The sequence below is a fragment of the Tenrec ecaudatus genome, chromosome 12 (assembly GCF_050624435.1).
Source record: "Tenrec ecaudatus isolate mTenEca1 chromosome 12, mTenEca1.hap1, whole genome shotgun sequence".
Classification (NCBI taxonomy): Eukaryota; Metazoa; Chordata; class Mammalia; order Afrosoricida; family Tenrecidae; genus Tenrec; species Tenrec ecaudatus.
Genome location: NC_134541.1, coordinates 24,745,846 through 24,759,456, shown reverse-complemented (window position 1 = coordinate 24,759,456; position 13,611 = coordinate 24,745,846). Strand labels below are relative to the sequence as shown.

Below are 13,611 nucleotides of genomic sequence, written 5' to 3'. Positions count from 1 at the left end.
CCCCAGGCCTCCATTTAATACCGAAAGTCCCCTCTAATGACTGTATTAAGGACGTCCCACACATTCTGATAGGCTGTCTGGGACGCACAGACACAGTTTCACTCTTAACCCACAGGGTCTGAATCAGCGCAAAGGCAGTGAGACTGGTTTGGAGTTTTCACTTTCAGTCAGTTCAAAATAGTTTCTAATTTCTCTTTTGAGTTCATCTTTGACCCACGAGTTACTTTAAAACGTGTTTCCAAATATTTAGGCATTTTCCAATACATGATTGATTTCTACTTTAATGCCATTGTGTTTCAAGAATGTGCTTTCTGTGTTTTCAATCCTTCCCAATGGACTGAGATTTGGTTTGGGCCTAGAAGACAGTCTTGTTTTGTGAAAATATTCTGCATGCACTTGAAAAGAAGATATATTCTGCTCCTGTTGATTGGTGATTCTATGCATGCCTCACTTTGATAACACTTGTGCTATGTTGTGAGCTCCTCCGGGTCATTTTCTGATGATGTGTGCTGTCCGTTAGGAGCCCTGGCGTGAGAGTGGCGGCTGAAATTCACCAGTGCTTTGAGGTTGCAGGTTGGCAGCCACACAACCTGTTTGAGCAATCAATCATATGACCCAATCAGTGTCTTCCCCCACCTTCTTACAAGACCCTTCAGAAACTATGATTTGGTGGGAGGAGTAAAGGCTGTGGTAGGGAAGCCACATGCAATAATGCCTTGCACTGCAGCCTTACTCCCTGTGTTCGCATCCTACACTGGGCGCACCTCACCACCGCTGCAGTAGTTAGCCTTTCTCAGTGTGTCCATCATTTGCGCGTCTTTCTTGCCACTGGGCCAAGTTGCTCAAACGCCTCCCCTATGTCTTGTCCCTCTATGGTTAGCATTATATCTAGGTCCTGTTAGGTACCCCATAAATACTGGATGAGAGAGCAAATGAACCAAGAAAAACCTGCTTGGGACCTATGTCCATGGCCAAAGTGCTTTTTTGTATAACACTGAGCAAATAAAAACTATAGCAGAGAAACCTTCCCCTACTTGAGAGTGCTCAGTTTAGCCGACTGGGGAGCTCTAACTGTCTGACTCTCAGTCATCCATGCCCCCCACCCCCCACCGGCCGCCCCACCCCACTTTATTGAGGCTAGCATTCACACTGGTCCTGACATGATCGACAGCCTGATGAACCCAGACAAGACTAAGATAAACTACTTGTCCTCCAGTAGAATAAATATTTCAAATAAAGTCAACCCAAGAAAGCCAGGCCAAGCAGCTATTGATTGTGGAAAGCTTGAACCTAAGCCCAATGAATATTCCAAAGTTCACCTCCATGCAGCTTGCCTAAATGGTGATCAATACGCAATTACAGCCCCCCTTTAAATGGGTCTCCTGCTGCCTATCCGAAGAAGGGTTGTGCTTCTAAACTCTTTTGTTTGTTGAATTTGCTTAGGAAGGGAGAGAGAGAGAGAGAGAGAGAGAGATGGCTAAGGCAGTGCCTCTCGTATTGCGGGCAGTTCTGTGTTATCTGTGAAATGGCTTGAATGCGTGCTGAGTGGCAACTGAAGGTGCTGCTTGTGATGACTGCCACCCCTTTCAGGAAGGCCTTTCCTGCGTGACTGAACGATTGAGGAAATCGTTCCTCCCACCTGACCGCCTGCCCGACACATAACCTTTGGGTAGCCAGGCTTGTAAAGCAGGAGGCAAACCTCCAGCTGCCGTGAAAACAAATAGATGTTTTTGGTCCAGCTTCCAGGTTTGAATTTCATCTCAATGCAAAACAACAATAACCAAAAAAACCCACCACCTCTTTCCTGCTGAATCAGAAACTTTGTTTTCCCCAGCAGCTGATATTGAAGATCTCCGATGTTTTCCATAGACACCGTTTTCAGAGCACTGTCGTCCTCAGCCATCTCCCTAAAGCTAGAGAGCCCAGCAGCCCTCCGCAGGGTCGCTCGCTGTGAGAGGAATGGGCTCGATGGCAGTGGTTTGGGTTTGAGTGTGGGTCCCAGTCACAGCCTGGGAGCCCTGGGTGGGCTTGCTATGAATTGGATGGACGGACTCAGTGGCGCCGAGGCACTCTGCGCTTGTAAAGATTGTTACAGCCTTAGAGACCCTATGGGGCAGTTCCACCTTGTCCTGTAGGGGTGCTGTGAGTCAGGGAGGACCTAGGGCGGCGGCCGTGATAGTTTGGAATCCTTCCTGTAGTTGGACATTTAAGTTGGGTTGTTTGTTCTTTTCCACCCCCCACCCCTCCACCTTTTATTTGATTGAGTACAAACGTGAAATTCTTTTATTATTTATTTGGTTGGTTGGTTTTCGTTTATGATAAGAAATCTGCAGGGTGGAATGGGGTCACATGGCCATGATATTTTTTTAAGTTCCTAATACAAATGTTTGAATTTAAGAAAATGTAGATCAGCTTATCTTTCAGCATTGCAAGAGGCATGACTTTCACCCTGTCTTAATAATAGCGTTTTTTATTTTGTAGCCGCCTAAGGAATACTCTTTTTAAAAATAGTATTGGGGTTTTGTTGTTGTTTTCTGTTGCTATTGTTTTCACTTTTCTACCTGGTTGCTATCTAATTTCTAAAGAGGTCTTTGTCAGGGAGGGCACCCCTTAGCCCGCTTGTCTGAGGGGAACTCCCTGTAACTGCACTTGTCCCAGTGAGACACCTCAGATGAGCCCTCTGTGTCCCCAGGGAAAAGAAGATTTCCAGGAGCAGTGCCCTGAAAGTGCTGGACCACGCCATGATTGGCCCCGAGGGCACGGACAATTGCCACAAGTTTGTGGATATCCTTGGCTTGCGCACCATCTTTCCCCTGTTCATGAAGTCTCCCCGGAAGATCAAGAAAGTGGGGGCCACTGAGAAGGAGCATGAAGGTAAAGTCCCCGAGGGGAGGCCGCTGGGGGGAGGCACAGGGGGCCAGATGGCGGAAAGGAGAGCCATTTGGAACAAAACAGAACAGTTTGGGGGTGCATTTGCCGAGGGGGAACCCTGGGAGGAAGAGCGCCTTCCTCTCTCCTGGTTTTCAGCCCAGAACCCCCAGGGCACTGAGGACCGCTGTCCTGCTGGCTGTCCACCCCCTTGAATCTTGGTGGTGTCATTTCCCTCTGGCCCGTTAATAAGCCTGGTGTGTGTGAGGGTTTTGTTTTCTCTGCTGTAATTTGTAGTGAGGTGTCTCTCTGATGGAAGACCCTTTTGAAAAGAGTAATGAGGTGGCAGCACCTGTCACCTCCGGAGCAGCACTTTCATGTATTTCTGTATTAAAGTATGATTCAGCCAACATCAGGAACTGCCGGGATAAACTATTTACAGCCCAGGTTCCCCCTTTTATGGGTCTCCTCCCTGATGGCGCACACTCCCTGCAAAACACGCCCATGAATTGCAATGCTGTTGCCAGGGTCATTACCGCGAGGCCAGTCTCTCCCTGCTGGTGTCTAGCGGCCTGCTGCGTCCCACCCCCAACACAGCCACCCTGCCGCACATCTGGGCAGCCAGCAATTTATGGGCCCTGACAGGTCTGCCGGACGGACGCAGAGGCCCAGAGCCACGGGCACCAGGGAATTGACATGGTTGGGTGGTTTCTTGGAGTCTGGGGGAGGGACCATGAGGGGGGAACCTAGCTGATGGGCTGGCAGATTGGGTCCTCTCCGCGGAGAAGCATTTGTCCTGCGGTTTGGGTGGTGATTGGGAGAATGGACTGAGGGGGTCTCTGTGGGATCTTTAGCCCTCCTAGATCACACTTGGAGAGCTCCCATGTGTCTCTTCTCAAACACATTTGGATTGCTGAGTCGCTTCCAACTCCTAGTCCCAGAGAAGGGGGTCTAACCTGTCCTCCTGTGATAATTGTCTCTGATCGGCCCACTCCCCGGGGACAGCAGAAAGCCTGGCCCCCAGGCAAAGGAGGAGCTGGCCCTGAACAGGACTATTGACTAGCGATCTACGGGTAAACAGAGTCCTGGCCGCCTCAGATCAGATCCTGACTGGACAGCAGCCATGTCACGGCAACCCACTGCTGCTCAGGTTTCTGGACCAGGGGGAAATCGGGGCTGGATCAGGTGCTGTGGGAGGGAATGGAGCATTCTTGGAGATCAGGAGATACGTTTGGGGGACAGTCACTGTTCGATGAGAACCGGCCACATCCGCTGCCCAGCTGCCTTGTGTGCCATCTTCTGCAGGTGCCGCCCCCTCTGCAGGCGGTGGCAGTGGTAACCTTGTTCTTTTAGGTGAGGGTCTCCGCCAAGAAAGGGGCCAAGCCGTTGCTCTGCAACGGACTAGCTGTGGACCTTCAGTGTAGCTGCGTGGCTTCCTGCCTGGCTGGGAAAACGAGGCAAGTGGGCGAGTAACTGGAAGGCTGATAGCTGTCCCTTTCCGTTCTGAGATCCAGGCCCCCGTCGTCAGTGCTGTGCCCTCTAATCCCGGAAACTCCTCCAAGACTATGCTGGGGCTGACCTGCTGGGTCCCACAGGGAGACTCCATTCTGCCTCTTAAGCATGCTTGGAGAAAAAGTAAAAGAAAGTGACCCTTAGCAGGCTCTTGCCCCCTGCATGGTGCGGAGAAGAAGTGACAGATTCAGCGAGCAGCCGTTTTGCTTCTGAGAGATGTGCCCGGCGGCGTGCTGGTAACAGTACATTTGCTTTGGAGTACCCGCATTAGGCATTTGATAACATTAGATCAGTGAGGGCAATGGCTTGGTAAGGCAGTTCCTAGAAGGTGCGTTTGGGCTGGAATGTCTGGCGAAGATGAGCGCTGCATCTTGAATGCTCAGCCTCCAGAGCGCGAATGAAGTCCCCAGGGACAGCCCAGCCCTGGGCCTCTCCCATCCCTGCCGGCCCTTCGCTCCTGGCAAGCTGGCCCTTTGGCCTGGAATGGCAGGGTGAGAAAGAATGAGGCGGAGCAGGCCAAGGGCACATTGTGCAAGCTTTCTTTGTCTGGTCTTGATATGTAGGGGAACCTGGTATTCTCTCTTGCCCTCCAGGTGCTGGACCTTCTGACCTGGAAGGACTTGGTTCATGTGTTACACTAGAGGGCGTAGAGCCTGACAACCACCCGGACTGGATACAAACCTGCCCAGCCATTCCTGCCCCGCTTTTACCTCACGCTTCCCTTTACTGCATCCTGGGGAAGCACACAGTGAGGGCACACCAGGACACCCACTGCCTTTGAGGCCATTCCGGCTCTTAGCAACCCCTACAGGACAAAGTAGGAACTGCACCAGAGGGCTACCAAGCCGAAATCAAACGCCCCTGTCTTTCCCTCAGAGAGCAGCAGGTGGATTTGAACTGCTGGCCTTGATAGCAGCCTGGCCACTTAATCTACTGTGCCATCACGGCTGCTTCAGACTCTTAGAACCTCCTATTTCAGGACTCTTGGTTCCAGGGCTTTGCCTTTGTAGCCTTTAAAATCACAGTATGTAAATGGCTATTTGTGTGGTCGGCTTTTCAATGTCTGGCATTCCTAGGAGAATGAATTCCCTGAGAGCAGGAACCAATGGCTAGTCACCTGTGGTGCCAGCACCCACCACGATGCCTGGCATCCGGTAGGTGCACAGTAAGTGTGTACTGGCTTTGTTGAAGACAGACATTGGTTTGGGGCTCTCCCCCAGCCCTGAAAGCCCTACCCTTCCCGGTTTGGATTCATGGATGTGAGTCGTGTGCCTGGAGTAAGTGATCTCAGGCTGGTTTGTTTGCAAGCAGAAGCAAGTAGGTTGCTAGCCATAAGTCTCTGTGACTTTGACTTAGAGATTGTAGCAGGAGCACCCCCTTAGAGTTGGGCCCATAGACCCGTGGATCTCACTACCCACTCCTCTTGCCGCTGTCAGGTCTTTTTGCCTCCTGATTCATATGCCCTGTTAATGAAGGACGCTCCACTGAGGCCGCCTCTTGGCGTTCCCTCTGGCCTCATCTCAACCCATCCCAACTCAGGGCTTGCCGCAGGCCCCTGATGTAGCAGTGTAACCTAGGGAGTTACAGACGGAGGTGCTGCTCCTTATACACTGTGTGCTCTTGGGCGAGTCCCGAAACTCAGCCTTTGCTGCCTGGCTGCAGAATGAGTAAAGCCAGAATTGACCACACAGGGTGGTTGTGAGAGTCAGGTGAGATTCGAATGCTTAGCACAGACCCCAGAAGTCCCCAGACTCTTCTCTGCCAAACCTCTCTCCAGTCCTGTCCACCCTGCCCTTAGTCAGCGCATCCTTCTAGCAGGTTCTTGGGAAGGCCGGGCGGAGAGGCGGCCCGTGCCGGGGTTGGTGTGTAAGTGTTCCTTGAAAATGAAGCACCACCGTGCTTCGTGGGAAGGTCGGGAGCCATGATCAGCTCAGCAGTGAGCCAGGACCAAAGCAGCTGCGTTCCCAAAACCTGCTAAGGGGGGTGCGAGAGGGGAAATTCTAGCCGAGGGTGGCCCCGAGGGAGGGGAGGGAAAAGCAAAACCAGCCCTTATTATAGCCTAGAATTGCTTATAATTTAGTTCTTCTTTTGTGAGTTAGCAAGAGAAAGAGAAGAATGATTGTAATTGAAATCCATTCAGGTTTGCATAATAAAACCTGCTGAAATAGATCAGGGGAGGCGCTTAGCTTGGGGGATGGGTTGGAAAGAAATCATTTGCCCTTGGGTGCAATCTTGCGATTGGCCGCCTCCTTGATTGTGTAAGGAACGCCACCAGAATTCATTGTCTCCCTGGTGTTAACTGCTTCTGAAGTGGAGAGAAGAACAGCGCTGGGATCCAGGAATGGCATTTGACCTTTACTTCTTGTCTCTTTATAAAATTCTTATTAAAAGAGGTCCAATTTTCCTTGTATTGCTTCATTAGGTAGGTGAGTTATTGAGTTTGTAGCAGTTCCCGTTAATTGCGCTGTTTTAACATGGTTCCCCCGGAGGCTGTTAAGAGCTTTCAGGGGGTGACTTAGCACAAGGTAGGCCTGACTTTCGCACACGTTTGTGACCTCATCAGCAGTGACAGAAGTTGATAGCAGGTCACTACTTTAAAGACTAGTGTCATGTCATCTGAAGAGCCCTAAGTGAAGCTGGGATGCCCCTCCTTTGCCGAGGTTGGGCATTGCCCTGTGCGTCTTGGTCTCCTGACAGGGGAGGGGCCCGAAGCTCCCGCGCTACCTTTCAGGGGAGCTGGAGGAGAATGGCAAGCCCCTACCTGCAGTCAGGACAGAAAGGAGAGGTTTAGCTGAGAGAAGCAGAAGCATTAACATCTCTATGTGGGGCTGTGCGAATGCCGGGACAGTCAGGCCAACCCTACAGAGACCTACTATGTGACAGGCCCAGGGAAACAAAACAAAGTGCACATTTGCTCCTTCAGCGATCAGGAATAAAGACTAGGAGGCAGGGCCTGCCCTCCTCTGACTGTACAGAGGGAAAGGAGAATCACACTCAGCAGACAAAGTCAATACCTATGAGGAAGAGATCAGATGCCTCCCACAGCACTCTCGCTGCTCCTGGGTTTGACACTTTGTTGCAATGCTCGTGTCACAAACCGGGGGTGTATTAGGGAAGTTAACTGGATTACAGTTCAGGATCAGAAATGCTCAGGATACAGTTCTTCAGTCAGGACACCTCTTCTCAGTTGTGCGGAGTCCTCAGCCACAAGGCCTCTTTGCCCTGCTTGGGCTGAGGACTCAGACATTATTAGATGTCATTAGATGTTATCCTAATGATTGTAAATGCCTTGGGATGCAAGAAAGTTTAAGAAAGGAGATAGCATTTGAATGTTCTTTGAAAGGTAATCTTATACCAATGAGGGGAGCGGGAGGGAACACAGTGTGGTTGCACCAAGCTCAATTGGCAGTTCGCAAAGACAGTGTTCTACATCCTACCGTGCTGAGTCATGATGGGGGTCTTAAAATCTTATGTGCAGCTATCTGAGGCACCCCCCATCCAGAGGGAAGAAGATTAATTAAAATCTAAAGACACGTGGAAACAATTAGCCCAATGGACTAATGGGCCATGCAGATATCAAGCCAGAGCCCAGAAGACCGCTATGGGGGTCTGACCGCTACTCGCAGCTGCTCCGAAAGAAGTGCAATTGTAAACCGAGACAACCCCAAGACTATGGCCCCTAGAGTCACCCTTTAAGTCTAGAACTGAACCCCCACCCCATGTTAGACCCATGTAAGATCCTAAGCGCAGCATTTAACCAAAGGCAGAAGGCTAGGAAAGGAGGTGGGGGCGGGGCTGGAAACAGGAACCACTGGGAGGAAATGCTGTAAGGGATAGTACAGGGAGAGGATTGAATGGGTGAGTCGAAACAAAATGTGTCCGGATTGTTGAATGTAAAGCTAACAATCTGCTCCATAAACCTTCACCGCAATCACATGCACGTGCGCGCTAACAAGCATAAGCTTCGAATTAAGATGAGATTTAGGCCTGGGTCCTCGTTCTGTCCCTTTGCAGCTATGAGACTTTAGGAACGTCCCTGCGCAGAACCTTTCTTTCTCCCGTTGTAAAATTGGATCAACGTAGAGTCTCCCTTATGAGGCTCCTAGGGGTGGCTTGAATGAAATGATACCAGTCAGGTGTTTGAGACACCCGCTTCATTAGCATCCATGGCTGGGAGGGAAGGCTGAGCCTGCCATTTGCCTTCTTCCTCCTGCTCCCTTGATGCTGTGAGAAGCTCCCACATGAAGAAAAACGGTCCTTCCCAGAATCTGCTGCTCATTGAGGTAGATCCTAATGGCGCTAGGCCTGCCCAGACTCTTAAGAGACAAAAGCCTTCCCAGGGGAGGACATGCCAAGAACCCCAAGTCCCCTCTCCTCCATTATTGCCTGTCAACAGAGAAGTCAAAGATGTTCTTCTGCATTTTCATTTGCCCCAGGCTTGAAAATCCCAGAGTTGGGTGTTTGTTTACAACCATGAGCAACGTGAAGAGTGAATGGTATTTAATGTTAACAATGACATTGAGCGGTGTACTCACAGGCACTTTATGTTAAACAAGGGGGGAAATGTCTTGCTGTTGTTTTTTTTTCTTTTTGTTGTTGTTGCTATTTGAAAACCTCGTAATTGAACAGTTTCCACATCGGGTCCTTTTTCCTTCCTCCAGCTGCTTGTCTCCTTCCTGACCTCCAGAGATTGGGAAAATCAGGGGTGCTGAAAATCAGCAGTGGATTTGGATTTGGGGTTCCTCTGCTCAGGTTTGGCAGGATGGTTCTGAGCATTGCACATATGTTCCCCTGAGTGGTTTGAGTCATGTTAAGGATTTACCCGGAGTGTAGCTGTTTGCTCGTGAGGAAGGGGCTCTATTAGTTATGCTTCAGGCAGCTGCTCTTTAAGGAGGGGGGAACAGGCTGATCAGAGCCAGCGCTGTCACTGGGCTTCTATAATCCAGTCAGGGTCGTTGTGAGTCACCTCGATGTGGTGGCAGCCAGTTTGGCTTTTACAGATAGGCGTGCTAACTTCTTTCCACGGGGGAGTCTCACAGTCTGTCAGTTACTCATTAGCAAGGGAAGGGCAGAAGCAACATTTGAGCCTAGGTCAGCTTCCAAAGCTGCTTCAACACCCTCTCGGCTCCATGGGCCTTCTACTTGGCACCCCAGAGGCCGCATGGCACCTTAGAGGAAGGTTGTGTGTGGAGACAGACAGACCTGGCTCCTACTCCCTGACTAGCTGGTGGCGTTGATTCTCCCTGTGCTGGTCCTGAGAAAGCCTTCCTCATCAAGTTATGTGAAGAATAGGTCTCTCGCAGGTGAACATTCAGCAAATGGTAGGATGGTTGCTGCACATCCTTCCAGAAGTCAGCCTCCCTTCCTCTCCCAGTGCTTGCGTTTACATCCAGGAGGCGACCTCCTTGTGGTCCTGGATTCCACACGGGGACAGACTGGGACCTTCATTCATGATACAGGTTAAGCAAGCCCTGATAAAATCCATCGTCACTGCTTGAATGATTTGCAGTGGGCCCTCCTGTTTCGGCTTGACGTTCCTGGTTTCTTCCCTTTTCCTGTGAGTGGGGTACACTGGCATAGCGCAGACTGTCAGTGCTGCATTCTGTTTATGGCGTGTGCACGTTTTGTTTCACGTCGGTGTTTGCCGCCTCCACAGCGTCCCGTCACTTACCCCACTTCCTCCCTGTTTCTCTGTGTTCCCTAACCCTTCGGAACGTCATCCTTGTCCTCTGGATCCCAAACGGCTGGATGGTCTAGCTTGTGTGTACCTTCTCATACTATTGTTCCCTTATACACCTGTCTTGTTTGATTTAAACTTAAGCTCTAGGCGAGGGCCAAGTCTAGTTCTAGACATGAAGGGTGACTAACGGGCATCGTCTTAGGGTTTCCACCAGTCTTTGTCCCACCAGTAAGCTTGGTCTCTTATGATTTCGAGTTTTGTTCCACATTTGTCTCCCACTCTACCCGGGACCTTCTACTGTCACCTTTTCAGCGCAGTTGGTGGTGGTAGCCCGGCACCGTCTAATTCTTCCCGTCTCAGTGTTGTGGAGACTGGTGGTGGCGTGGCCCATTCATCCTTTGGGTTGGTAATTTCTAGGTGTGACTAATTGTCTGGACTTTCATCACCGTCTTTTCCTCCAGACCAGGAGAGACGCTGTTTGCACCTTGGAGGACTGCTCACAGCTTTGCAGGAGGATGCAGAGCGCTGGTTTTGTGAACTGTCATCCCAGTAGACCTGGGGGACCCCTGAGATTAGGGTCCTGAGTCCTCAGGCCCAGCAGCTCATTCCCTTGGGGTGTTTGGTAATGTCTAAGGAGTTTTCACAGTTTTGCACCTTGTCTGTCTCACCGCATTCATGGATAGATTGACATGGATAGATGTGTATTTACACATGTGTAAGTATCCTCTGTCAAGCCTGTACATATCTGTGGATACCCTCCCGCCCCCCATGCCTGTGGCTAGCCTCGTACCGCCTCCTGAATCACACGGATGGCAGGACTGGCCACGTAACCGTGCTTGCCCCTCGGCTGCCTGTCACGTTGACAAACCTCCCTGTGAGTGCCTCTGCTTCTGTCATTTTATCACCGAGCCCCCCCTTATTCGTAGACATCAGAGGTAGGTGGTGCTTCCTGCATTCTTGTTAGGCCCCTAGCTCCTGCATTGTCCGGGCTCTGGCTGGAGATGGCAGGTGGAAGAGCTCCTGGCTCAGCTCGGTTCAGGAGGAAGACTGAGGGAGCAGCTTCTACTTCACAGCAGAGATTTACAAGGGGAGTACCAGGTCGCAAGGGCACACCGTGGAGAGGCTTCCGCTTCAGCTGGGGTGCGAGAGACCTAGCGGACATGCGGCACCACAGGAGTATGACTCGGGACCGAGGCCTGGCTCAGGTTTGTCAGGTGGAGGGCAGAAGGGAACCGCAGGCTGCGGAGCTGTAAACCTGGCTGTCTGGCAGGAGCGTCAACCGGTTCTTGTTTCCAATGTAGTTTTCACCGACTTGCTCGCGGAGATTCTTGTTCCACTGGTCTCCAGAAAGTGGCTGACTCTGTGAAGAATTACCGAGAGTACCTTCTGAGACCAATCCCTGCACCAGTTCTTGGGGAGTAGGACAACCTGAGATGAAGTAGTTAGGCAGAAGCCAGACACCACCACCCCACCCCACCCCTGCCCCCCAGGAGCCCTGCCGAGCTGTTGCAAGGACGGCCGAGTTCCCGTGTGTTCGCACTTGGATAGTGTCTGGCATCTAGTACATGGTCATGGGTGTTTGCAGCTGTTGCTGTTACCATGGTTCTCTGTGACGTCAGACCACAAAAGGACTCCTCCCAGTTTTACATGCCACAGGTTCAGGCTAAACTCTAGCGATTTTGATAGCTTCAGCTCATTCCATCCAAGTCCGACTTGGAGACTGTACCCCGGGGTGATGACATCACCCCTGCTCTGCTTTTGCACGTTTCCTTCTGCCAGGTCGAAACTGAGCGCTTCCGTGGTGACAGTAGCTGCATTCGTATTTTGGGCGTAGAGCTCTCTCCACTGATGCGTTTATGATTTTGTCCATATGACTGCTTGTTTTCATTTATAATCATGATTCAATTTTATAGAAATAGTTTGGTGTGCAGCCTATCTTTTATAGGAATAAAACGAATACTGGGATAATAAAAGCAACTGCAGAGAAATAGATCTTTCGTCGCTTCTCTTTCTAATGCTTTTAAGTAGGAACCGACTTAGAGGCTGGACAATTACTAACTGTAGAACCTGGTTTCAAAAACTCAGCACACAGTTCTGACTGGGACGTGCTTCCTAATGTTACCCTTTGGGGCTCACTCTGCTAGTTACTTAGCCTGTCTCCCCTACTTTTCACCATCACTGTCCGAACCGTGTGTTAGGATCAACGTTTTACAGGCCAGTCACTTTCCCAAGGTCATGTAAGTAGTGTGTGCCTTTATTAGACATGGAGGTAGGCTTTTTCCATGATATCTAAACACAATCACCTTCCTCGCGGGTTTTTGAGATCCTAAATCAAGCTTACTCACCGATCGTGAACCTCATGAAAACTACTTGGCATCTTTCCCTATTCACTCTCTTCACGTGACCAGGCATCATGCCTCTGCGTCGATCTGCAAATTGACCTCTGTCCCCAGCCAGAATCCGCACAAGCTCTTCAACTTGGCTTCAAACTCTAGGGTGTATGTACCTGCCACTGGCTGCCGCCTCTCCTCTCGGCGCTTCTCCTGAGCTCTGAAGCTCAGCACCGCTTCAGCCTCCGGTTTCTCTTCGTCAGTATTCCTGTCTGCCAGCCACCGTTAGATACTTTGCACAGCACCCGGGCCCCTTTTCTCCCTTTGTGGTCTCTGTTCCGCTCGAGAATGAGAGCTGAGTCTGTACTTTTCAGCCCTGGCTAGCTGTATCACTTGAAGAGCTTGGACCAAATGCATGTCCCTGGGCCTGCCTCCAGGGACCCAGAGTGGGACTCCCAGCCTCTGTGTGGAAAGCTCCAGGTTCTACGGCTCCGCTGGTGCAGAGAACCGCCAGCCAGAGTGCTTAGAGCACGCGTCTTGACTAGCACCCTTTCTCTTTGTCCCTATGCCAAGAGAGACTTCTTCGCAGCGCGGGCCTTCGGAGGAACCTTGTTTAAAATAGCCGCGTTGCTCTTCCTTAGTACAAATTAAATAACCTAAAATAATTCAAGTGCTGTGAGGAAAGATGGAGAAGTACACACTGCCCCCAATCCCACCACACAGCGCCTTTTGCTAAGAATATGGTGTAGGTCACCAAATTGTGTTGGGCAAGAGGCCAGTAGAGCTGCGCATGTAATTTTGTACACACGGAATCTGATGTACATGCTCTTGTAAGCTGCCGTTTTTATTCACCATGGGGTGGGCATCTTTGGCAGGGGTGGATCTTTTCATATAATCCGGAAGCTAGATTATTTTAGGCAGGATAGGTGTGGAAAGCGCGTGATTCCATTTTGGGGTGATGGCACTTTGGGGAGGGGAGCTGTGCCTGGATCGTTTTGCCGGCTTCCCTGGGTCTGGTGAGTCGGTGGGACTGAAGGATGTAAAGAAGGGAGTGGCCCCGAGGCCAACACGCCTGAGTTCACTGAGCGCTAGCCTCAGAAGGAGAGGCGGGTGCTCTGCAAACGGTTGTTTGTTTTCACTCTGGATATTTGAGTGTGTGAGACAAGATGGTGTCTAACTGTGGCCATAATGTGAAAAGAGAGACGCTGAAAAGCAACTCTT

At 50.8% G+C, this 13,611-nt stretch overlaps 1 protein-coding gene across 1 annotated transcript in view; it reads left to right on the top strand.

Annotated features, from left to right (window-relative positions):
• CTNNBL1 (catenin beta like 1) overlaps positions 1–13,611 on the top strand; it is a 160,277-nt gene that overhangs the window by 92,374 nt on the left and 54,292 nt on the right. The window contains exon 11 of the mRNA XM_075528770.1: positions 2,693–2,874. Within this exon, the coding sequence (XP_075384885.1) occupies positions 2,693–2,874 (182 nt within the window). The remainder of the gene's footprint in view (positions 1–2,692; positions 2,875–13,611) is intronic.